The 27,850-nt window shown below is 38.0% G+C and overlaps 1 protein-coding gene across 3 annotated transcripts in view; it reads left to right on the forward strand.

Moving 5' to 3' along the window:
- LOC128855501 (uncharacterized) overlaps nucleotides 1–27,850 on the forward strand; it is a 198,863-nt gene that overhangs the window by 152,809 nt on the left and 18,204 nt on the right. Inside the window, exons 3-6 of one of the 3 annotated variants that reach the window (XM_054090456.1) lie at nucleotides 18,136–18,335; nucleotides 24,032–25,219; nucleotides 25,553–25,631; nucleotides 27,730–27,833. In XM_054090456.1, coding sequence (XP_053946431.1) covers nucleotides 18,136–18,335; nucleotides 24,032–25,219; nucleotides 25,553–25,631; nucleotides 27,730–27,833 — 1,571 coding nt within the window. Of the gene's footprint in view, nucleotides 1–13,522; nucleotides 14,823–18,135; nucleotides 18,336–24,031; nucleotides 25,220–25,552; nucleotides 25,632–27,729; nucleotides 27,834–27,850 lie in introns of those variants that run through there. The other 2 variants (XM_054090455.1, XM_054090457.1) reach the window with 2 other exon arrangements.

The raw sequence follows: 27,850 nt of genomic DNA on the forward strand, positions 1-27,850 counted from the left end.
ATTGGTTTTTTATTATTTTGAATAAAGTCAATAATTTTTCTTTTATGACGGCCTGTTGTTTCATCGTCACTAATTGTTTCTCTATTTTGTTGTAATCCCTTGCGCCGCTCGTAAATTTGACGTACTTGAAATATTTAATTTGTTTCGGGAAAATATTTTTGTTCAGCTTAGAAGTCAATCGCAGCTCTGTTATTTACAGCCAACTAATATAGATCTGATTCTGTATGGCAGTGCTGAATTACTAAGCCTGGTGGCCTCGGTAGTCTAGCGTAAGAGCACTTTTCCAAAATGAACTACTTTCCTTGTTTCTAAAACAAAAGACTCTCATTCCTCAAACCCAAAAACTTATCCTTTCCATTCTTATTCGAATTCAAAAGTTTTCCGCTTAAGAAATTTTGATTTATAAACATTCAGTTCTTTTCGAATAGAGGGTATGTATTTACGTATATATTTATATAATGGAAAACAGATTTGCTTAAAATCAAAACTCCTCGCCTTTCTGTGTAAACTAAGCAACCTTAGCTATGGATGGCTTATGGTTGCAAAGTAAGAGGAAGTGAGCTGACTTATGTTTAACGTCAAGCGCGTCCAATTGATATTTCCGTTGAATTTTCGCACAGTTTAAAGACCCAAAAAAAAAAGTTGCCAAGCTAAGCATTCCTGTGTTGTCCAGCACAATCTAATGTAGGCAATCAAGACACCAAATACAGCCACTTATACAATCGTACTGTCCGTATAACTACATTCAAGGTATCTGAATCTCTGCCCGAATACAAGAAAAAAGAGTGAAATCTCAGTTAAACCAACAAGACCTTACATCGACCCAAAACACATTCAATACACACACAGCCAATATACCGAGAGGCTCATTTGTGAGCGTAGATGCAGCGTTTGTACTATACGATTTGAATGAGGAAATGACAATTAACTTAAATAATAAAGCGAATTTAGTAAAGGAAACTGTCTACGGCAAACCGATAGAGCTGGCAGAGAAAACTGGCTGATGAAAAAAATAACGGTCTGGCTTGTAACTAGTCGCATTTTATGAATTTTGAACCACTTCATTTCTCATTACGCAAATAGCGAATCTTTCACCAAAGAGTAGCAGTATGAAGGCCGATGAGTAAAAGCTAAAAATCGCGCTTTTTACAATTGCTGATACAAATAAAAGGTTATGTTTTGGTTTTCAAATCGAATGAACTTAAGTTATTATGCAATATTGGGTTTTATTAAAATGCCATTCACTCAAATCACAAATTCTATTGCAATTATTTAAAGAAAAAGTATGGTCTAAATTTAGAAGAAAACGAAATTTGCACACCCGTTGCGCGTTTTGATTCAGCTTAAACCGTTATTTTTTACTTCGCAGTAGGCAGTGCCCTGCGCTCTTTATAAAACTCTGATGTAATCGTATTTCCATCTACAATCCATCTATAATAATAATTGGCGCTCACACCCTTTGTTGCTAAAAGTTGTCCTCAGTTTATCAGAATTATTAATATCTTTATTTAATTCGATTTCAGTACCCCTAAGTTTAAGATGAGTAGGAGATTAACCTTCTTCATCCGTGCCTGAGTACGACGTTGCCGACTTTGCCACCAGGTTGGCAAGGCGTAGGAATTTCTTCCCCGCTACTGAAAAGGTTATGCTGCCCGGCTTGGTCGACAGAACCTTGTTAGCAAAAACAGGGGGTACTAAATCCAGTACAAGATTTCAAAGACAGTGGTTGTTGTTTGAAGAATAGTGGCAGTGTTATTCGCACCACTTTCACACTAGTTGCCCAAATTTCTTAAAACAGCTGCGTTAGACTGGAATCCCCAAGGTAGCCATAGGCGCGGAAGACCAGCCATCGTTTCTGCAGGCGCGCAGAAAGCAGGCCAAATGGAGACAAATAAAATGTCTATCTTTAAACAAATCAAATTATGATTTATGAGGTCTATTGGGATATTTTTCCACTAATGGAGGGACCTATAGTTTTACGGCAGATGTTTTTTTTTCAAGGCACAAATACACTCGGAGGTCATAACCGTGGCCTTAACCATAACGATATTTACGGTCTTTCATTAAACAGCTGATATTTACATAAGCAGTCATTTAATTGTTCATTTCGAAAGTGCAAAAACTAAAGAAAATATACCAACGTGAGCCAACATTATAAGGAAGCCAAAAGGAAGAAATTGAAGTGCAGAGATGATGGCGCGCCCATACCATTAATAAAGATTGGTTTGTCACACAAAGCCATGTAGCATCGCACCAAATCATATCTGAAAAATAATCGATATATGTAAATAAAAGACGCGAGCGTGGGAAGAAGCGCAGGTGAAAAGTGCCAATAAAACTCATCGAAAAAAAGTGAAGAAACACGAAAAATAAAAATACAAAAAATGCAACAAATCAACGATCAGCTGTTTATTCCATTGATATCTATGTTGGCTGTTATGGTTATGGCACTTTGGTACGCTCTAAATCAACTGATTTGAGTTCTGTTTTCTTTTGTTAGGTTGCCACATCTGTGGTTAACATTCCTACCGAAATTTTATCGCCATTGTTTCGTATTTGTAAAAGTCACGCCATCTTGAGCAAATCTACCTCTGCACGTGTTTTCGTTTCCTTACAGTTTTAAAAAAGGATTTGAATTTGTAACATCGAGTTTGTATTAAATTTTGTATTAAAAATTGATTCAATGGTACGTAAATCTTATAAATGTTTGGAAACTGTTACACTAAAGAGCAGCGCCGCTTACGAGTGGCATGGACGCTTCAGAAGAGATCGTGAGTCCATCGAGGATGACGAATGAACTTCGTAGTGGCAGGCCGTCGACCTCGATTTAATTCATTAATAATCGATGAAAACTTATAGGTATATATATATACATATATTTAAAAATAATATATATTTAAAAAGAATAATAATATTTCGAAGAATTACACGCTACCACGCCACTATTTAAAGAAAAAGGGACGAAAAGAATGCCACTTCTCGTGTATCAACTTTAGTACCACTTGTAGTTCAAAACTATCAAAAAAGAGCTACAGCAGGTAATAATTGGCATTTCCTAAGATGTAAACTTCAGCAGTTGCTTGTACGAAAAGAGTACGAACGCATTCTAGCCGTGGTTCTACAGTCACTAAAAGCGCACCAGTTCGGTACCAGTTAATATCCATGTAGGGAAGCACTAAATTTTGTTTACCTACAAACACATACATAAATACGTATGTATGTATGGATATGTGCACACTAATATATTTGAATTGATTTTGACTGGCTGCTTAAACTCTGTTAATTTGCAGTGTGATTGTGAAATGAAATATGAAACGTTTATGGAGTAGACAAGACGATTCTGATTTGCTGGTTATTAAGGCTCTGTAAGCACTCATAAATACCTACAGACATCCTACATTTAATGTTTATTTTTATGTGTTTGTATGTATGTGTGTACGTATGGAATTGGCTGCATAAATGATTGAGCAATTTGCACAGAATTATTATTTGCGAAAATAGTCTGTATTTATATGCCGCTGATAACTTTTGGGTTACGAATAAGTAGATACATATATTTGTGCCTAAATAAATAAATATATATAAATGTACCAGTGTAGCTACAAATATTATTCATAATTGAGGGCTTAGTTGTTTAATTGGCTGAATGAATATTTGATTTCATTAAACTGTTGAGATTCAATTATAAATAAAATGGAAAAATGTAATGTGTGAGCATCGTTGAGAGAAAGGCAAAAAGTGATACACACATACAAACAAACGTGAATGAAAAAATTAATTGAAATTAAATACTTGGAAAATAAAATAATTGCTTCAGAAAAGGGGCAATTTTTCCTAGTTCACTGCCAAACCAAACGATGTTAGTTCATCATAAAATACAAATAATTCTACCAGAGAAAAGTATTAGAAGCATTCAACTCTTAAGCTGAAAAATCATTCGAAATTTATTAATAGTCTCTAGGCACCCATTTACCGTAGAAAATTTAACAAGTTTGAGTATACCAAGCTGAGGTATACTTTTATTGTGGGGCATACAGGCAATGTGTCCTGGGTTGAATTTTCACTGAGAGTATTGAATATCCAAATATAAGAAAAACATTTATCTAAGTACGGCCGCCCCTCGCAAATGCAATGGCAAAACTTTTGCGTATGTCACGGTCAGCTGCTCATAAAAATCATCTGCCATTCGAAAGCAAGATAATACTTCAACTTAATGAAAAACGTGAGTGCGAGGAGCTTAAGATGCTGGCTGATAGGAAAAGCCCCCGAAAAATCTACCAGAAAGTTCGGTGGCTTACAGAAGGTTTCCAGACCGAGGCGTTTTCCTGTAAGAACAAAGAATTGAATTGTTCTTGAATTATGGAGGGAACACCTCGCGAGCTTGTTAAATAGTCACTACTGCGCATATCACAAAGAATTTGAAGAACCCGATACCCCAATCGTTGACGATGGTATTGTCTTTCCGCTACCCGACCATGACCAGGTGAGAATTGCGATAACGCGGCTAAAGAACAACAAAGCCGCGGACGCCGACGAACCGGCTGAGCTATTCAAACATGGCGGCTAGAAGCTGGTACGGTGCAGGGATGAGCTCCTATGCAAAATATGATTGGATGAAAGCATGCCTGCCGATTGGAATTTAAGTGTGCTTTGCCCAATCTATAGGGTTATTCAATAGGTGCGCCTCAACTTTTTTCCGATAGGGAGGGCGAACGACGCAATATTTTTTATTTTTCGCTTGTCATTTGTAAACTTCATTAGTATACATTTCATCATGGAACGCTACACACTTGAGCAACGATTGCAAATCGTGCAAATTTTTTATGAAAATAATCGTTCTGTTGCTGCTACTTTAAGAGCATTACGGCCATTTTATGTGGGGTTATGTGAAGTCATTGGTCTACAGTAACAAGCCGGCGACGATTTGTGAGCTCAGAGCCAATATTTAACGCGAAATTGCTGGAATTTCGGCCGATTTATGCAAAAGAGTGGTCGAAAATTGGGTTCAACGATTGGACTTCGTAAAACGTGCACGCGGTGGTCATGCAAAAGAAATCGAATTTCATACTTAAATGTATATGTTCAAACTCGATAATAAAAAAAAAATTAGTTAAAAAGGCAAACCGTTTGTGTTTTATTCAAAAAAGTTCAAAAGTTGAAGCGCTCTTACTAAAAACCCCTATATAAGAAGATGATTCTGCTATTTGTGCCAATTATCGCGAGATTAGTCTTCTAAATATCGCCTATAAGGTCCTAGTGAGCGGATTGTGTTAAAGGCAGAAGCCCACCATCAACCAATTGATTGGGCCTTATCATTGCGGCTTTAGACCTGAAAAATCTACAATCGATCAGATTATTCACAACATGCCAAGTCTTTGAAAAAGACTCAGGAAAGGAGAATAGGCACACACCATCTTTCCGTCGACTGCAAATCTACATTCGACAGCACGAAAAAAGTTGTCTATAAGCCGCAATGTCTAAATTGGGTATTCCTGCAAAACTAATACGGATATGCAAAATGACGTTGGTCAATACCTGCTGCACCGTCAGAATTGGGAAAGACCTCCCTGAGCCATTTAATACCAAAGTGGGTTTCAGACAAGGTGACTCGCTGTCGTGCAACTTTCTTAACCAACTTAATCGGTTAGGCACAATTTTTTATAAGAGCGTACAATTGTTGGCGTATGATGAGGATATTGATATCATCATGCGAGGATATAAAACGAGTTGGAACCATATATCCATTAATTTTGCGACCAGAACTACTGAGGCTTGAGTTGGTGCGTTGAAGTGATGGAAAAGGAAAAACACTCAACTTTCTCGATTCAAATGAATGTCAAACATAAAGAAATAGACCAATCCGGCTGAAACTTACTGTGTGCTCTTCTAAGAGCTGCTACTCAATAAACATAACCTCAATACGCGTCAATAGTGCCTTCTCTCTGACTTTACATGGACTTTTCAAACGACGCTCGTATAACATCCAAAGGTTAATCAAATCAATCTATTAACTCGGAAATTTGCACATCCATGCTCAAGGCATAAATGGGACGGATATGTAAAATGACAAAAGGCTCAAGGCTATATATGTACATGGGTATATTGTTATAATTCTAGTATCGAACAAAACCATGGTGAAAAGATGTTTAGAGATGTTCTCTTTGGTAGACCGTTATTCGGCTCTGAGCGAATTTGTCAGCTGATGGGCTAACGTTACTAGGGATATGTTTACAAAAAAACTGAGATTGTGTTGGTGATATTATAAAAAAAATTAACTAATGACACTTTTTTGCAGTCTGAAAATCGACTAATTGGACGAGTGTTTGAATATTTAAATGTGAAATGATCGGCTGAAGAGTCGATGGAGAGTTGAAATGTTCCACAAAAATATTCCCCGGTAAATGTCGGTAGAGGTCTTCTCAGTCGAAAGCCGTTTGCGAAATGCCCACATTGTAGTTGCTCACCCAGTGACCTCTACAAATAAGCTGGCCATAAGACAAAATATGATCTGAGCAGCAGTACTATTGAAGTTAATCATCATTTTGTCTATCAGATTTTAATTAAAATGAATAATCAATGAAAATGCATGCTAATACGATCGATAACAAAGAGGCAGGACACTATGGCATTACAAGAAATCGCAAGAAACATACAAATCAGTTGCCATGGCGAACGCACCCAAGGATGATAGATTCTGCATATTGTGGGCACGTGCTCTGTTTCTAATATCTTAACCTTCTTGTCACATCCACACATTTACTGCTCAATCGAATATAAATCAGTCACGGTGTCAATATTGAACAAATACTGCTAATTAGAAACAAATGTTGCCAGTGTTTGTGTTAATAGGCGCCTTCGAGTGGCCAAACGTTAGCGGGGAGCGAATGGATGAAGTAACTTGAATAAATAAACATGTGTTGATAGCACTGGAAAAGAGCTGCCGAAAATTGCATTTGTTTGGAAGCACGTAATGGACAATAGTAAGACTGCGTTCATATGGGGCAACGTTTGTTGCTTTATCTCATTACGAGTGATGTCCCTGCTCTGTCAGTACCCTTTGTGTTCTCGTTCTTCCCAATGTTGTTGTTGACTGTAAACTTAAAACTAACAAATTACATGAAGTGTGACCATGACGGCAACACCAAAAGAGAGTTCGCAAAGTTGAAACAGCAACTAGGAAAGGTTGCACGAGTGGCACTAGCAAGGGCATCGAGCAACTCGAACATAAATAAAGGGTTTTCCAATAAGAGGTGTTATTTTAAAAAAAGTTCAATGATTTCGTTGCTTGTGTGGCACGTAGCGTCTTGTTGAAAATAAACGTTGTCCAGATCAATACCATTCAATTACGGCCATAACAAATCGTTAATCATCTCTCGATAGCGCAATCCATTCACCGTAATTGTTGCTCCAGCTTCATTTTCGAAAAAGTAAGGTCCAATGACTCCGCCGAACCATAAACCGCACCAAACAGTCACACGAGAGGCTTTTCAACAATAACTGTTGGATTTTCTGAGCCCCAGATCCGACAATTTTGCCTGTTGACGAAGCCACCGAGGTGGAAATGGGTCTCATCACTCAAAATGATTTTTCGATGGAATTCCGGATCATTTTCATGCATTTCAACGACCCAATCAGCAAAAACACGACGTTGTTGATGATCGGCCGGCTTGAGTTCTTATTTTAACTGGACTTTATAAGCCTTAAAGTGTAGTGACGAAGCCAATGGAAATAACCAAACACAAGAAAGTGTACGCATACACACACACTTTCTTGCCACTTGATTTGGAGGCCTTATATTCAATTGCGACCGCCCTAGTCGAATGAGTTGGTGCGTGACTACCATTTGGAATTCGGGGAACGTAAGCTCGAGTCTCCATGAAACACCAAAATGAAGAAAAAGTTTTTTTCCAATAGCGGTCGCCCCTCGGCAGGCAATAGCAAGCCTCCGAATGTATTTCTGCCATGGAAAAGCTACTCAAAAAAAAAAATGTCTGCCGTTCGGAGTCGGCTTAAAACTGTAGGTCGCTCCATTTGTGGTACAACATCAAGACGCACGCCACAAATAGATAGAGGAGCTCGGCCTAACCTCCAAAAATGGTGTAAGCGCCAATTATATATATGTATACAGCCATGGACAGATAAATAACACAAATGTGATAACACCTTATATGTCAAGCTAAGTTTTTAGTACGAACTATGCTTTGATCAAATACATAAATAGATTGTTTCGCTTTTTCGATGGAATTTTTTGCGCTCTATTTTCTTTATGCTTATTGCTGATTTGAAGTGGACACAAAAATAGGACATTTTAACTTGTGCAGCGGCGAGTAAAACTTTAATATTGTTTCACCGATTCTTAGTATAATTTTTTGTTTCTTAAATAAAATTTTAAAGTAACTACTAAAAATGGGACGTGGAAAACATTGGACGGCGGAGAAAACACCTCTTATATGTCGTATGAGTCAAAACGGAAAAATCTATGAAGAAATAGCTGATATGATAATGTGTTCTCGGAAAATGGTTTATAATGCTCATAATTTAATTAGGAAAGGTTCAACCTATCTAAGCAAAAAAACGGAAAAATCCAAAGCCGTGAAAAACTGATGTTAATGTAGATAGAGCTATGATACGCAAGAGCAAAGCAGATCCTTTTAAGTCGGCACGGCAAATAATGCTTGAAATAAACCAAGAATGTGGTCTACAGGAGTCCAGAAAGCTTTTAGGAAGGCGACTTACTGAAGCCCAACTGCTTGGCCGCATAAGCTTAAAAAAACCATTAGGATAGGACCAGATGGGAAAACTATTGTACGTCGTCCAAAACATCAAACGCTAAATGGCTTGGGGAGCTTTTTCCTGGCATGGTGTTGGGCCGATTTCAGTATCTGGATATACTCCAGAATAAAATGGAGCCATTTGTGTTTGAGTTTATGCCATTAAATTGGACATTTATGTAGGACAATGATCCAAAGCATGCTACAAACACAGTGAAGCAATGGCTCAGAAGAGAAAAAATTACTGTTAAGGTCAAAATCGCTAACAAAAATTTAATGATTTGTGGGCCGTACTTGAGGAGGCTTGGTACTCGATTCCAAAGCAAAGATGCCACAAGCTTGTAAAAAGCATGGAGCGACGGCTTAAAGAAGTAACCAAATACGGTGGATATATAAAACACTATTATTACTTAACTATCTGATTTGTTTACTATTTTTGCTTTTATTTGGAACTTTTTAGGATCTGCTATTTATGGTCCAGGAGGTTTCGTGAGTTATCAACGTTCACGTAAATTAAATCAGAACTGAAATTCTTTTTGCCTATTTCTTTGTTTTAAAGCCGAAGTAAATAGGTTTTTTATTTTTTATGTTTTTTCTCAGTGAAAATAATTATTTAAAAACATATTCAACTCTTTGCTTTCAAAGTCTAAATGTGCTATTTATGTATATGCCCATGGCTGTATACGTATATATGTATGTCTATGCATTCGCGCAATCAGCACTTAGCACGCAGTACAGTAGGTTCTGTTTTTATGCGGTAGATACGTTCCGCAAGAAACAGCATAAAAAAAGCTACTAGTTCTATAGTAAAACTATAGATACGTTTCAAATGCTAAAACCGCATAAATCTGAAATAATCGCATAAAAAAGGGCGCTAGTCCCATATTATTACTATAGATACGTTCCATAGACCGCATGAATCTGAAATAATTAAATAAAATCGCATAAACAAAATATTGTATCTTTGAAAATTATATCTTTATATATCTTCCATACTTGTAGGGTTAGCATTTCTGATGTAATCTATGATGAGTTTTTGCTTAGCTGGTTTAGAATCTTGTTTATATGTACAATTCCCGATAGGTCGACATGCATTTTGTAATTTAAAAAAAAAACCGCACTATTTCAAAACCGCATAAAAAAAAAGCCGCATAAAAACAGAACCTACTGTACTTCGTTTTCATTAGTTTAAATGTCGCAAATCACAATAATATATTACCAAGCCATTCACTGAATTGTCAAAAAGATATAATTCCTCCTCAGTTTGATTGTTTTATTCGTTTGTTTTGTATTATTAACGGTTTCGGGAAGGCCTCCTGTATTTAATTCGCCACACCCGCTAGCGGCGAAATTTGCTCGACAACTTTGCTGTTGCTTTCACATGCAAATTTTTGGTAAAGCGAGCAGAACCCAAGAGAGCAGTCAAGTGGCAAATGAAGAAGGCCTACTATGAATGTATTGAAGTGTAGCTCAGTTAGACAACGTAATTTCCAATAATATAAATTTCTAGTTTAAATTATTTTAAGACTGCAGGCATCTAGGATTTTTACGCGCCTATGATTTTTTAACCCAGAATTTTCACGGTGTTCAATTCATTTCCCTCTTTTAATACCAGCAAATAAACCTGCTGCGCTCGTGGAAATTCCCCTCTGCGTATTTGTATTTGGTTTAAAGCAGCGATGTTTTTATCGATCTTGCACAATATAACTCAGGTAAAGCTCATACGCATACATGCGTGTGCATGGACACTCTCTATTACATGATGGTATATGAATGTATTCACAAGTACAGATAAAGGGTGGTCCAACGGCCGTTAACATGCTGGCCAATTCTCAGTTTCTACGCAGTTAAAAACAGTGGCACAAACCCAGTGTCGCTTTAAGCTTAAGCAATGTTGCGAGTTATTGAAAATCTGGTTGCTGTGTTGGCGAAGTAATGCGTATTTTTTAAAAAAGAAATTTCAATCGAGCTAATGCATCAACCAAGCCTCGGCTACGTGAATTTGTGAAATGTTGTCAAATCAAGCTATGATCTCGTTTGTGTCTTTCACTTGGCTGTGACAGTGGAATACCACTGTTAGCGATGGTCTACGATTAAATCAGAGAACATGAAGCCGCCGTAAATCTGGCCAACTAAACAGTAACCATTATAGTCTGGGAAAAATTCTGTATAAAAACTTTTTACAACAGCGTAAATATTTATATATTTTTTCAAGGAATGCCACTTGAGTAGTCGTCCTTGACCGAATCCACGGCACTCCGCTCGCATAGAACCAACTGTTGGGAAAGCTTGCATAGAGATCTCAGGTTGATCGCTTGTACGAGTTCAATTAAATCAGAAGTAGTAGAAAATTACTATCCGCTTTAAGAACTCCTGTATGGACTTTTGAGCAGCTTAAATGGGACGGGGATTTTTCGCAAAAATATAGTTTTTTCGAATGGGGCACATTTTCACCTCGACGGCTACATTGACAAGCAAAATTGACATTTTTGGAAAACGGGAAACTATATACATATATACTTATATATTGTATTACATAGTATATAGGTATTCTAGGTTGATCAATAAGTTTTGTGGTTCAATAAGAAAAACACAATTTTACGGTTTGAAATACACTTCATTATTCAGTATAGCCTTCTTGAACACCAAGAACACCGTTTGTTCCAACGCGATTCCAATTTGTGAATTCCATCCGTGAAGTGAGAATTTAGAAGGGCTGCAAAATACGCTTCCACAGCTGTTATGACCTCATCATTTGATGAAAAACGTTTTTAATGGATGCATTTTTTTAGGTCTGGAAGTCACTAGTCACCAAATCTGGTGGTGTCAGATACAATGGTTGCCTACAATGTTTGTTCTAGCATTTCGAACTTTAACCCTTTGAGGACCGAGCCGCTCGACGGGCGAGCGTCGCTGAGAACGAAAAGTATTGGAGTGCGCAGTGAAGAAAATAAATACGTTGAACATTATAGAAACTACGGTTTTATTTAACACACGAAAAATTTTTCATAAAATCAAAAAATATTTAATTATAAACAAACTAACTATCACTGCCAATGTTGAAATGCCTGAGTGGAATTCTTATTGCACGGATTTCACTTCCACTTGACGAAGTAATGCCGTCATCTTCCGTCGTATCAGATTCAAAGTAATATTCGTCAGAACTGTCACTATCTAACGTATCATCTCTAGATCGCTTAGCCAACGTGCGTAGGATAAAATATAAAATATATAAAAAGCCTGCTAGCTTCTCTGGCACTGGCACTGAGAGACTGAATCGAAGAACTGAAATTCGTATTGACTCTACCGTCGTCTCACATCGTAAGTTTACATTATAAGGAAGATATGACTTCGTCGCTTATGGTCCCTAATGTCTTTGAATGGAAACGTGGCTCTTTTACTATAACTGTGCGTATCTTATCGCTCAGAACGACAGACGTCGCGAGCCTTGCAGCTACGAACTAATTTGAGCGGCTATTTGCCGACACTCGTCCCCAAAGGGTTAATTCATGGATTTCGGCCATCGTCAAAATTCTCTTGTGGACCTTTTTTCACAATTTTTTGTTTCAATAATATTCAGAGTTTATTGTTTTACCACAAAACAAGATTATTTTCGCGTCACAAAAAATTGATGCTAATACCTTTCTGGCCTCTTTGCCAATTTCTGGACACGAACTCGTTTCGGAGCCGAAAAACCAGGTTCACACCACCCTTTAGCTTCTTAGGTATTTCGATTTAGGATCATGACGATAGATCAATAGTGATTAATTGATGCACCAAATTCACTTTATCCTTTCGAAAATGTTCAAAGTCTCATTTGAATGTGTTGTTGTTCCAATGTTAGTGAATGTGGCATTTGTGTGGTGAATTGTGCGACAAAGCTTTCTGAAACCCCGTACTTCAGCCAAAAATTGTTTACACAGCCCATTGAGTTGCCTAGGGCTTCTACAAAATCTCTTTCAGTCACTCAACGATTTTCCAATACGATATCCTGTATTTTTTCTACGATTTGTGATGTTGTTATTGTTACTGTTTTTTGACGATCTTAATGTGGATCGTCTGCGTCTGTGCTGTGCGTCTTAATGTTGTTCCACAAATGGAGGGGCCTATAGTTTTAAGCCGACTCTGAACGGCAAATGATATTTTATGAAGATTTTTTTTCTTGGCAGAAATGCCTGACGAAGGGCAACTGCTATTAGTAAAAAAAAACTTGTTTTATCAATTAGTATTTCATGCACGGAAATCCAAACCTGCGCACTTCCGAATGGGAGTCACACACTAACCATTCGACTACGACGGCCGCAAACCCGACACATACTTTTAGAAAAACCCACACACATCCAGAGCACGTGTCGAGTGGTTGTGGTTTCTGGAAGGGCGCAAAAATATTTAAGTTCATTTTTTGAAAATTTCAAGAGCTCACGATTACCCACCCTTTGCGTATACCTTCATTTGTGATAATATTGGTGTGCTTATGTTCAATTGTGCTGAGATAAACAAAGGACTCGTTAGTCACAGGTACAAATGCGAACTTCATAAATAAGAGCTCTGAGTTGAAGTCTGCGCTCAGCGCATTGGTCGCTATGGAAATTCTGAAGAGAGGGAGAGAGAATGGAGCGCAATTAAACGCATGCATACCGAAAGGCGCACATACAAACGCATGTACACGTACACGAAATGATTTATGAAGTTAAAATATTGCTGACTTCGCTCTAACTCTATTCCCTAACTATGCCAGCCCAAACTGAGGGTTGAAACAGGCATGAGCGAGGACGCTGATTTAGTTTAGATTTTTGTAACGTACGCGTTGTTTGGTTCTGAAAGTTATCGGAGTATTGTGGTGCCGTTTTGAAGTGAATGGAATTGGCGTTTACAGCGCGCGGCTTTGTTTAAACGACAATTTCGTGCGTGAAACGTTTCTATGCGGATTTTTATTGAAATTCTAGTAAAGGCATCTTATTTTGTATGGCGATTCAAGAGAAATAAAAAAAAAATTAAAACTTGAAATGGAACGTCGTCGAGCTCATCGCGCATATGTCAAATTGCTCAGCCATAAGAAAGAGGCACGAGAAAGGCGCAAATACAAGCAGCAAAACGAAAATCGACAGCACCACAAAAATAGTGACACGGAAGGTGATGCTGAGGCATCAACATCAACAACTAGTATTGATTTCGTCAATGCGTCTGATTCGTCTGTCAGTGACGGTTTCAACTCGTTGCATCGTTCACGCTCGATACGCGCCTCCTTTCGACTGCTCAAAGATAAATTGCATCAGACGCGACAAAATGCTTTTCAATCACCATTCAAATTACACACCCACTTGACTTTGAGACGCAAGGGTGGAGATAGTGTCACAACCGCCAACAAGACAACGACAGCAGCACGTCTAGTCGACGAAATGGATACGGTTGCCGCATTGGCACGACCCCTGATGCAATCGAACAAGCGACAGGGAAACGCCAATCAGGCGGATTGCTGTGATGGAGCAGAGAAGAGGACTGCGCCTGGTGCATCGACGCATTTCTGTAAACAACACGAATGCACTACTGTGCCGCGACGCAGCATAGAGTGTAAAACAAGTGAAATTGAACGCCTCATGGCGGGGCTCCCGATAAATGGGCGCGCGGCAGAGCCGAATTTTGTGTCCGCCAAATTGCGAGTGCCCCGCAAAGCATGCAAACTATTACAAATACCAGAGTCATATTGCCTGAAGTATCTGAGTGAGCAGCAGCAGCAAAACGCGCCGAACAGACCCACTAAATCCAGTGTAAAATTGTCAGCGACAGATGCAGCAGCACTCAAGTTAACCGCAACCGCAACCACAACAATAGCAAATCAAAAATCGGCACTATGGGCTAGTATAGCAGCGTCGGCGACAATGTCGGTGACCGATGGGCACGAGCAGAACTTCGAAGAGAAAAGTATTGCGCTTGCAAGCGATTTGCGAGTAAAAGATAGGACTGCACTACAGATTAGTAGCAACGGCATTTATGGGACAACGCGCATGCGCACTGCGACGATAAGGAAACCGGTGCCGTATCTGAATAGTCGTAGGTGTACAAAAACAATAGTAGATGAGTTGTATGAAATATTTATCTCTCACGAGCGGTCATTGAGTGTTTGAGTGTGTGTTTGTGTTTAAAAAATTTGCAAATGTGAAAAACTTATTGCCTCTGTGACAGCCTGCATATAAACATTTGGCAAACCAACTACCTAAAGTTGGATTGAATATTCTTCACTTAAGCGCAAACCATCTCACACTTAACAAAAACAGGTTTTTGCGGGGATATTAAAAAAAAATATATCAGCAGTCTTTAAAAACATTTTTAACTATTTCAACTATAGGTATTTTGCTCTAAATGCTTGGAGATTTCAGATAAATATTTTCTTATAAGTATTTTCGCTTTGACCAACAATCTACTCAGTGAAAAAATCTTAACTTACCTAGTTCGTCCTCTCCTAGCATTATAGGCCTGACACAATGGGTCATTGGGTAAAACGTACCGTGGTGTCCCTATTGCGGGATTTTTTCATATTCTTTAAACTAAAACCGCTCTCTAAAATCGCGTAAAAATTTCGTTAATTGGCAAGTTGGGCTTAATATTGTTCCTCGTCTGTAAGTATGCAGCAAGTTGCGTCTTTAACATTCAACATTTCATTCGTCCAGCACAAACTTGCACCTCTCAAATGGCTTTTTAAATGGGAAAATACGCCTATAACGCAACCAGGCTTTGGACTTTGTTTCATGCTCACTTCCATAAACTCAGCAGACTCCTGCCGAGAGTCCAACAAGCTGCAAGGCTCGAGAATTTTGAGAAATGCAAGTGAGCCGCACCACGATCCTCGGGGCCTCAGCTTAAACACTACCAAACTTGAATTGGATTTGATCTTATTAAGCAGATTTTGAATATTATTTAAACGGATAGAAATCAAGCGCGACTTTCGTATAACGGTAGTTTTAAAATGTTCAGAATATGAAAATGCCTTAAATAAAGAAGAAAAATGGAAATCAAGTAGTATAGGCTACGATTTAGATTTAGTTGCAAATATCGAAAAACTAACATTTCTATCAAATCCCACAAATATCCAAATATATCGCAAAAGTTCCCTGCTGATGGATTTCCATAAACGAATTAAGATGTCGTTTGATTTGCTTCCCGACGAGGCAAAGCAGTGTATAGGGTCCGAGGGGAACTGTTAAATAAATCACTGAACTGAATAATATAAAATAATTTTGCCAAATTTATGGCAAACTCAACTCTCCTAATTTTTCACCAGTTCTGGAACTTCTGTACAGCTCTTGTACGTGGTATAAAATCCTCTCTCACCTAAAAACTTCCAAGGGAACAGCGCTATGCCAAATGATTATATTGTATCTGTGAAAATTTCAAAAATCAGTTTTTTCACCAAACAAAACAAGTATAAATGTGTAGAAAAGTGGAAAAAGTAGAACTTCCTTCTACCTGGTCACTTCTCGAGAGGTTCGCATTTGTACGAGAAAATGTAGAACTTTTGAATGGTAGAACTTTGTTTCCGCAATTAATAATTTCGATGTGAGGTATCGTTAGAGTTTCGACACGTCTGTTTACGATCCTTCAACGTATTTTATTGTATTAGGTGAAGTAAAAAGTTCTCAATGTCATTCCGCTTTATTTAGGTCTAAATTGTATTTCTGGGTCATAAAGAATTGTCTACTTTTCGAAATGTATGTGGATGCTGAGGGAAGAAAATTAATCAAATTTAATGAAGAAAATGATAAAGGCAAAAAAAAGATAAAGATAAAAACAAATATAAAGATAAAGATAAAGATAAAGATAAAGTTAAAGATAATGATAAAGATAAAGATAAAGATAAAGATAAAGATAAAGATAAAGATAAAGATAAAGATAAAGATAAAGATAAAGATAAAGATAAAGATAAAGATAAAGATAAAGATAAAGATAAAGATAAAGATAAAGATAAAGATAAAGATAAAGATAAAGATAAAGATAAAGATAAAGATAAAGATAAAGTTAAAGATAATGATAATGATAAAGATAAAGATAGAGATAAAGATAAAGATAAAGATAAAGATAAAGATAAAGATAAAGATAAAGATAAAGATAAAGATAAAGATAAAGATAAAGATAAAGATAAAGATAAAGATAAAGATAAAGATAAAGATAAAGATAAAGATAAAGATAAAGCTAAAGATAAAGATAAAGATAAAGATAAAGATAAAGATAAAGATAAAGATAAAGATAAAGATAAAGATAAAGATAAAGATAAAGATAAAGATAAAGATAAAGATAAAGATAAAGATAAAGATAAAGATAAAGATAAAGATAAACATAAAGATAAAGATAAAGATAAAGATAAAGATAAAGATAAAGATAAAGATAAAGATAAAGATAAAGATAAAGATAAAGATAAAGATAAAGATAAAGATAAAGATAAAGATAAAGATAAAGATAAAGATAAAGATAAAGATAAAGATAAAGATAAAGATAAAGATAAAGATAAAGATAAAGATAAAGATAAAGATATAGATAAAGATAGAGATAGAGATAGAGATAGAGATAGGGATAGAGATAGAGATAGAGATAGAGATAGAGATAGAGATAGAGATAGAGATAGAGATAGAGATAGAGATAGAGATAGAGATAGAGATAGAGATAGAGATAGAGATAGAGATAAAGATAAAAATAAAAATAAAAATAAAGATAAATATAAAAATTATGGGAAGTAAAGAGCAAGAAAGAGGTACAGCGAGGAATAAAGATAAAGATAAAAAGACAAGGATAAAGATAAAACTTTGTGACATCCAACCACTGGGCGAACACTAGCAGCTTATTCTTAATTTAGAGGCTCTAAGCAGTTTTCGAATCAATTTCCGTCCCTAGTTAATGGAATAAGTGGTCACATGTCGTTCCTACTTCGAGATTTCTATGAATTGATCAACATTTTTGACGATAGGTCTGTCAGAATGGAATCATTTTAATAATCATTTTCCTATTGCATTCGATCGAATGTTGGCTCCATAAACACCACAAGTTTTATTGGCCGCCTTCTTTGACATTTCACTTAGGCCGTAATGGTGCGGAAGAATATATCGAACTGTTTCTTTTCTTACCTTAATTTTTGTATGCTGTAAGGCGCAACTAGCAACGTTATCTTTAAATCGTCCCATAATATTACCCCATTCAATGTATTCATCATGAGATATGACTCACTACAGTCATCTAGCGGATAACATTCAGAACTTTTTACCTCACTTAATGTTAAGGCATTTAAAAGTATTATTGCAATAGTAAGGAAGTATCTGTTTTTTTGTTTATTTTATTTTGTAAAACATGTGCCTCGTATTCGACATATATTTTGCAGGTGCTATAAAAGCGATAGTAAATCCTTGAAGAATCTGCCGATTGGTGGGTGCCTGCGTTCACCTGGCGCATTATTACGTCAAAAATCCTTTCATACACTCAATGAGTTGACTCGCTTCTGTCAGACAACCAGTTGCAGTGCGCGATCGCCCGATGTAACGAACAAGTGCAAGAATCGGTCAAGCACAGGTGCGGGGGATGGTAAGGAGAAATACATATCTTGGTCGCATGTGTACACGTACACCAATCGAATGATTCCGCTACAAAAGGCACACAGCTTCAAGCCAAACTCACCTCGCCAATTCTGAAAAGAAAAATATATAAATACTCTTACATACTCATACACTTAAACGCATTCAACTCACGCTTATCAAAGCACCCACATGCCGAAGGTGTATGGCATGTTATATATTTACATGCTCATGAATATTTTTTTCGCAATTTTCTCATTCATATAACTGAAAAATTCTAGGTAAAAGGGAATTCCACTGCATTGACACGGTGAAGTGTTCGATATTCAATTGGAAGCAGCACCTGCATCGCCTTGATTCTATTGCTCATACTTGCATAACTGCAATAGTCATATTACAGCATACAAACGCACATGCACACCCACACACACACACACACCATGTATATACACAGCTATTCATGTATACATAATACAAACCTACAAACATGTACATACATACATCTATTTATCCTTAATTAAAATAATCAACCAAATGAAATAATATTTAAGACCTATGCATAATACTGCCATATACTTATAGTAACGCTTGAAATTATCCGTAAATGTAAAAGTAAAGAAATGTGATTAGAACTCTTTGTGCATCGAGTATCCCATTAAGAGCGCTCATATAGGAATTAGAAGAACAATGCACGGTTTATTTAAAAAAATTTGTTTGTAGTAAAGAATGCAGACGTGGAGGTTATGTAGGGAATGCAGTATCCGATAAGTGGTTGTCTCGTGGCGCTGGTCCTTTTTACAACATTTTCGAACATTTTTGACGGCATTGTCTTTGGTGGCGCATCGAATCTCGTCCTTGGATGTTGAAACTGTCATCGGTTTCTTTTGAAACACCCAATAAATGAAATATGACAAAGTTAAATCGCATGATCTCGTTTGCTTTTGTTCCTTAAGCGGAAATTTATGCCTCTCCATAAAAATGTTATGTAATCAAGATCAATTTAAGTAGTTTCGGAAGAGCAGATATTTATTATACCCCGGTAATAAACGCATTCGCCCACAAGTACGACACAATTACTGCGCCAGCCGGAATTGCGTACCATACAGACGCTCGGGTGGGATGCGTTCAAGACTCACTTAGCTCTACAAAACGCAGAAATTCTGTTTGTTGATAGAAGAAATATGCGAAATATTCAGAATATACCTTTTTTTCTTTTTGAAAAACCAACATCCACTTGTTGTTGCTGTAACATCTATTTTGTGCATGGTCAATGCTACGCATAGTCAACTAGCTGCAAACGTTGCAACAGCTAAATCTTATAGACATAAAACTTCATATCGTCAGTCGTAACTCGCTTTTAACTGTTTGCTAAACGTCTCATTTGCTGTGAATGATATCTAATCGAGTTTGCAGAATTCTGGTTAACGCTCTCATTAACTGGTGTAACCTTATCTTCTTCTTCTTGACTGGAGTGATAACCGCTTAAGCGATTTTGGCCGAGTTTAGAAAGTCTTTCGTGTCTTTCTCGTGCTTTCTGACGCCAGTTGGGCACATCAAGTGAAGCTAAGTCTTTCTCCACCCGATCTTTCCAACGTAGAGCAGGCCTATCTCTTCCTCTGCTACCACCAGCTGGTAGATATTAAGTCCATTGTACTGCACTCGGGTTCCCTTTTTTAATTCCCTTTAAATCTACCCGACCTCCAAAGAAATCCGAGTAAATCTTATGGTGCCAAGGAACCAGGGTGGTGGCTTCTTAACACATCAGTGCCAAAGACCTCAAACCTGATTCGAGCGAAGGTCGGGCAGACGCACAGAAAGTGGTCCGCCGTCTCATTCTCCTACCCAAATGCTGGGCAGAGTGCACTGTCTGAGATGTCTACCTTTTCCATGTGCTTCAGTCCTTCTGCTTCATGGCAGGTGGATCTGCGACAGTCGGTTGGACATGACAGGTAACTTCAGTTTTATCCATCTGCAGAGTCTCTCAGTCTGCCAAGCTCGCTTGTGAGTTGAAGTTACCCGTTTTCTAGCCTTGATGGCTATAGAATTATTTCTTTCTACTTGCCGTCTGAAAATGGAAAAACGCATTTTTAAACTTAAAAGTAAAACACAAATGCTATAAAATAACACATGGCCTGAACAGTCCCGGGCTTAACGAAGAAGACTCGTTTTTTGTTTAAAATTAGCTTTATTCAATCCAGCGCCCCTCTAACATTTCAATACCACTTTTGTAGAACGATTTATCTTTTACCTCTAAATATTTTCTCAGTTTCACCGATAACCTCTTCATTCGAATGAAATTTCTTACCGCAATTCGAAGTTCAATTTATGTAGTTTTGCCATTGTTTTGATTGTCTTGTGACACGGTGTGTTGTAAGCAATAGTGAGCAAACGTGGCACCTACTTTGAACAGATCTTTCTCATAGGTAAATGCTCGCAGGGAATATATAAGTAAAGCCAACTGTTTTTTTTGATATCTTTAAGATGTCAGCTAACTCGCGCAACTTTACTTTTCGATCATTCAAAACGGTTTTGTGTATATTTTTTTTATCTTTTCTGGTGTTACCACCTCATTTCAACGTCCCCTGCGTTCATCGCTTTATTGTTGTTTCCGATGGAGCGGAGTCCCCATAACACTCTTCAAGCCATTGCTTCGCTTGAACGATATTTTTTTCCATCAAGAAGCAGTGTAAAATTAAAACACAAAATTCTTTTTGGTCCATTGTTTTGAAAATAACAAAAGTTGCGTCACTCTTAGCACAATAACTCACGAACTAATGAAGAGAATATCATGAAATTTTAGCTGTCTTTTTAAGGTTAGTACTAAATGGAAAAGAGGTGAATGCAATAAAACTTGTGCCATTTATATGTTAGGCCCGGTACTTTTCAGGCCATGTTTTGTTATTCCTGTCGTGCTTATCATATTGCGCCATAATTTTAATGCTGCAATAACTGTTTTTAGGCTTTTTTGTTCTTCTCTATAAAAGTTGCATTATTTTTCTTTCACAATAGATAAGAACTGTCGTTTTTCGGCTATTTTGCTTTCGAAAATTCCCCTAATCCGCTTAAATTATGAGAATTAAGTCGAGTTGTCAATCCGCACTAATTGCACTGATTTCATGAGATAATTCCAAATTAAGTCGTTAATCCCGATTAACGCCACCATTTGGCTAGGTTATAATATACTACTCAGATGCAGGGTTGCATTCAGTCAGTCAGTAACGAATTTGTTTTGCTCGACATGCAATGTTAGCGAAAAGTTTTCAAGAGAACGTAGCCAAATATAAATTTTGAAATTTTGGAAATTATATACCGGAATTTTTTTTCTTTTGAGTTGGCGAAATAAGTCCAAAAGCAAAACTATGTTTCTTGTTATAACAAATAATATTGTTTTTTAACAAATTGTTAATACACTTTGTGAACTCTTTTTTACATAGAACACTATGCTAGCATTTAAAAAAGAACTCAATATTAATCAATCGGATGCTCACCTCAAATCACCTGAAACATTTGCTATAAAACCCAGCTTTCACTACTACTTTAAGTGCTTTACCACTACAAACTCGTATATATTGTAGAATTTTAAATACATCAAAGTCTCACTAATCGGTGACGCAGCACTTTATATGATTTTGATTTCTAAATCTAATGGGTGTACTAATCCATAGCGGCAGACTAATCACCTACCCTGTCAGAAATTAAATAGATTAACGAAACCAACGCAAGACAAGTCGAGGCCCTATGCTCCCGAGAGGAGTGAACATGGAAAAAAATTTTTTTTTTAATTTTCACCTTAGCCTTGGCTTACAATCTTCAAAATATTTTTCAACGCTAGCCACCGTCTTTTGCCGTCTTTTTGGCAATATATTTATGTATGTACTTCCTGGTTGAAAAACTTTTCGCATTCTGAAGCTATCCCCGAGTTGACCAAACTCTTTGCCTCCACATAAGAAAGGAAGTGCTGCTTAGCCAGGCTATGCCACAACTATTGGAGTGGGCAATAACTGAGCCTTACAGCTGGTGCGGTAAAACTTCCACCGTCTATTTGCTTTGCTGTAATAGCAAAACTCTAGTATCTAATCCTAAATCTAAACCACGGCTATTGGCTGGTTGGTATTGGTAGATAATTTCATGGCATTTAATTTTTTAATATGATAGCCGACATATGTCCTCCGCGGCTACGAGTTACATGGTCCATTCGCTGATATTTAACAAAAGCAATAATACAGTCCAATCGTGATAGTCCGACACATACGGGACCGACTCGTTGTCGGATTATCAAATATTCCGGACTACCGAAGGTTCCATTTAATGACACGAAAATACAGAAAAAAATCACATCAACACCGTCAGCAATCGCGAGAGAACTGGCGTCGTTCAAATTTAATGACAAATACGTTGTGACCGGGAAACAAAACACAATCCCCCTCTGCTGCTCTGCTACGACTGATCAAAATAAAATAATGCCAATTGCATCCATAGACGTTATGAGGTTGTCGGATTACCGAACGTGTCGGATTAAGAAATGTCGGACTATCACGATTGTACTGTAATAATTGACGCGTGCACTTCTGTTAGGTGTCAGGCCGAGCTTCGCCTGTTATTTGTGGCGTGCGTCTTGATGTTGTTCTACAAACGGAGGGGCCTTCGGGGTTCGCTATTAGAATAAACTTTTTCTATTATTTGATGTTCATATACGAAGATTCGAGCCTACGCACTCCCGAATGATAGACACGATTCATTTCTTGAAACAAAAGTTCAGTCAGCATTGCTCGATAGCGGTGAATGGAGAGCTCCTTTTCGAAAGAAATGAGAACCGATGATGCCGCCTGCCACATAAAATGCACAAATCGCTCTATGAACTTCGCGAACAGATTTATTTATTCATTTTTTTTTTTTGTTTATTTGTCAAAGTAAATTTCCACAATTTGGAAGCGTTTTTCTGACATTAAACGTTTCATAATGACTTGCTAAATCTTTTAATTTACTATTCTCAGCTGTAAAAACATAGTTATCGATATAGGTGCATAGGTCTTCTGTTATATGTACGTCCTCATATGGCAGTGATATGCACTCTGCTTCGCCTCACCACAAGTTTCCACAATTATTCAACGCATCTCACATGATAAATTTCATAGCTGTAATGGCTTTTTGTAAGCGCCTTCCTTTCTTTGGTTGCAGCCACGTTGGGTATGGTCGAGCTACTTACATTTGTAGTATGAGTCCCAGGGTTGTCAAAACTTTAACTCTATTTTTTTGAAACTAAAATCTGGGCGTATGCTGCTTTTAGTACAGCGCACACGTTCAGGGTGATGTAAATACGAGTGAATTTTCAATCATAAATCAACCAATCATTCATATCAATTTGGTATTTTTATTTTAATCCTTTGTTTTATAGCAAAAATATGGGCTTGGTATTCGATTATTGCGCTCAACATATAATAACATTTCTTAGCTTGGTTAACTTTTTCAAAAAAATTATTTAATTTATGGCACACATTATCACATTATCTACTTCTGAGTTTTTTATTTCCCTTTAACCAACGCTTATCGGTTTTATTTCTCATTTTGCTTCATTTTTCTTTTATACCACATTTTCATATCGCTACATATAATTTCGGTTTCGATAAATTCAATTTATATCTACTTACATTTTTTATAATTTTCAAATCTTTTTTTTCGCATTCTTTTGTTTGGCATTGCAAACAGACAACATTTTGCCGCATAGCTTAACACTCGATCGTGCCAGTTGGCGCAAGGTGCGTGCCGATAAGCGCCACGAAGCAGAAGCAGCAGAAGATGGTAGTGGTGGTGTAGGCAGTAGCTATTATTTCGTTGATAACACAGCTGGTGCTGGTGCTGATGCTGATGCTGATAACTACAGCGATAACGAGAATGGGGGATTTGTAGTGGTCGATGCCGATGCCGATGCCGATGACGAGGGTGTTGTAGTGTTGAGACGCGCAGCATCTGCGCCTGATAAAAACAGTAGCTGTAACAGAAGCAACAATAACAATAAATATAACAATAACAGTAATAGTAATAATAACAACAATAACTATATAATCGATAACCCTAAAGAACGCTGTTACACCTTGGTACGTGCGCAGACAGCAGGTTCACTACAACAACAGCAACAAGAGCAACCGCATAGCAACTCAATACAGCTGCCTGCGGCGGTTGGTGGCGATAATGGCGAATGCGGCTTGGATACCGCAAATACTTTCCGTTGGTCTGAGCAGTGGATGCCAAATGTCGCCGTAGCTAAGATACGTACCGCCATCTCTTGTACGTCCAATGATTTGCGGGAACTGGAATTTCTATTGCCGCAAATCGGAATCACAACAACAACAACTACTGAAAGTGTACAGCAAAGCAACACAGCAAAAATGGCCACAACAATGCCATTATGTGCCTCCAACAACAACAACAATAATAACGGTAATAGTAATAACAAACTACTGAAGATGACTGCGGATAAGCAGCGGAACAATGTCAGCGGTGGAGGTAGCGGTAATTTGAGTGTGACACGGCTTGCGCGTAACGGCATAGCCATACACAATCAAATGCCACCCACACAAGCGCAGACACAGACACAGACAGCCAAGCAGCCGAAAATTAATGCCAACGAATCAATGGAATTAGCGGTGAAACCATCAAATTTGGCCATTTATCGCCACTCGGCGCATGTGCGCACTAAAATAAATGGCAGCAGCGGTGTTATTGTCGCTGCCACTGCCACTGCTTATAATGGTTCCGGTAGCAACAATGGCAATGACCATGTCGGTGCCGCCAATTGTGGCAACACACCGTATCGCAGTAAAATGTCTAAGAAACAATTGAAGTTGGCGCAAGCTCAGCTGGACAAATTGAATCAGATTAATTTGCATCAACATGGTATGCTAGCCTAAAAGCAGGCAATAAATTCTCTCAAATACATATAAGCGCTACATACATTCGTATGTGGCGCATGTAGTGGTGTATATAGTATTAGATAAATGCAACTAACTTTTACTAAACCTTTAGTTACTTCTTAGAATCAACGCTTAAGCTCACTGGCTTAGACATAGAGGTGTTAAATTGACTGCTTCTTCTTCTTCTCAACCTTTTAGAGGCTTTCGTGCAATTTCGCATTTCCACTAACGTTTTCAGTAAAACTAATCCAATATATTTTATTTAATTTTTCCCTGACTCATAAAATTAATCACTTTACTTGTTTTCTTGATTTAGCTCTGTTTTCAGCGGTCGAGCATGGGCATCTGGACAAGGCGCGCACGATTCTCGAATCAACCGATGTGGATGTCAATAGGTAAGTGCCACGCATGAAATTATACATTAGAAATACCTTTTTTTAAGTCCTACTAAATCTAAGCCCCACTTTTATAATCGCCGCACTATAAAGGCCATTATATGGTCCCAGGTGCGAGCCACACTGCAATGGCCACTCCAACGTCATTTCTGTCATTAAAATAATTACCTTAAACCACTCTCTGCTAATCAGAGTCGCCTGAAAAACTGCAACCAACCTTTAAACCACTCCATAACAGCACTCTGACAGCCAAACTGTAAGAAATTCCCCGCAGTAACAACACTTCTTCAACATAGACAAACTGGCAAGGAATATGAATTCGGTCAGATTTTATTGAACTAGCAATTAGCAAATAGGCCAGAAAATCAATACAATGCAGATCTAACCGAAGATCAATGAAAAAATATCTAAATCTCTTACATCACTTGACAGTTCCTCCGTTGGTTTGCGAATGAACTTCCGCTCCAAGAACTTTTTTCGCAACTGCAGATTTGAGCTCAGTGTAGTGCACACTGCGTGTCACTTCCGCCGACCGAGGTCTTTTGGAAGACACAGACACAGAAGGGCCGACAGAGCCACATGAGGATTTCTAACGCATGAGCCTTGCCCACCGCTTACTTCTTTCCCTCCTTGCCACGCTCTTTGATTTCGTGACTTCTTTGGGAGGTCGTTCTGCCATCGCAGTGACCTCACAACTCAGGCTCTCCGAAACTGAGAAACTGTTTTCCCTTTCTGAAGAAAAGGAGATTGCGATAGCAACCCCCGTCTCCTCCAGGATGCGCTCTCGCTCATACAGCTGAGAGACTTGCGTTAAGGTTGGGGCTTCTAGAATTCATTCGCCTGCCGCCGAAGCGGGTTGCCACTTGAGTTCCACCTGGAGTGCTAATCTTGCTGTTGTCCATTAACAATGAAGATTTTAATTCGGGACTCCTCCCTAGCCAGTTTGGATCGCAAATGGCACCCTGATTCCATGCCAACTTTGAGTCATCACACGAGTGTTGAATCTACCCCATCAGGGAAGGCCACTCGTGTGATGCCAGGTCTTCCCTATCCACCACCTGGGAGATCAGGCAACTCCTCGCGGGAAAGTAAGATTTCTTGAGTTCTGCTATACAGAACTTTCCCTCTTTTTTGTGGTGGGGACAAACTACCAAGTACAGCACTCAGAAAACATTAAATCCATTGTGCTGTACTCGGGTTCCCTTTTTAATTTTCTTTACATCTCCCCGACGTCCGAAGAAATCTGAGTAGATCTTATGGAACAGAAAATGCTGGGCAGAGTGCACTGTCTTGTATGCCTACCTTTTCCATGTATTTCGCCCATAGGAAGTGGCCCGTAATCAGTCTAACAAACTGCCTGTCCCTTCTGTTTAATGACAGGAGAATCTGCGACAGTCGGTCGGACATGACAGATTACCTCAGTTTTGTCCATCTGCAGCCTCTCTCAGTCTGCCAAGCTCGCTTGTGGGTTGAAGTAACCCGTTTGCTAACCGTGACTTTGATGGCTGGAGAAAGGAGTGGCAGAACGGGCTATGGGCCAAAGAAGTTGGCTTCAGAGCTCATCCCAGCTAAAGAATCAGAGGCCTAGTTACCGCGGTGCCCACGAGTCCCGGGACTAATGTTAACATTATGTCTATCGACATAGTTTAGCCAAGGTTTACATTCACTTCGAAAATTCAAAAGTGTTCATAAGGTGATGAGACCGCCAATTATATATACAAGGTGACGCAAAATTAATCAGACTATCGGAAAATGTAAAATTTGTGCTAGTGGCGCCATACTTCAATCAAAAACAGACAAATAATGTACCGCGTAAAGGACAAAATAAAGAGATCCATCACTCAAAATAGAAGTACCAGACGCTGTTTTACAGAGTTTAAAAATATTTACGTTGGCTCGTTGTTTAAAAGTAATTTTTCGAACGGTGATCACATTGCAAATTATATTTATAATTATAACTACGCAATTATTTATTAAATTTACACTTTTATATATACATTTGTTACATTTATACATTTTTTGTTTGTTTTCTATACTTCCCGTTTCCATTCATCTGCATATTTCCCACTTCACCAAAATAAAAATAAAACAACAACAGCATAAACACGGATGGACTGTCGGCTTTAGACGTTGCTGTTCTTAGCAATAATCGTTCGATGACGAAAATGCTCCTGCAGCATGGCGCTATTGAGGGCACACCATGTAAGTGGAATTGATAT

This window comes from Anastrepha ludens, chromosome 2 (assembly GCF_028408465.1).
Source record: "Anastrepha ludens isolate Willacy chromosome 2, idAnaLude1.1, whole genome shotgun sequence".
In the NCBI taxonomy this organism is placed as follows: Eukaryota; Metazoa; Arthropoda; class Insecta; order Diptera; family Tephritidae; genus Anastrepha; species Anastrepha ludens.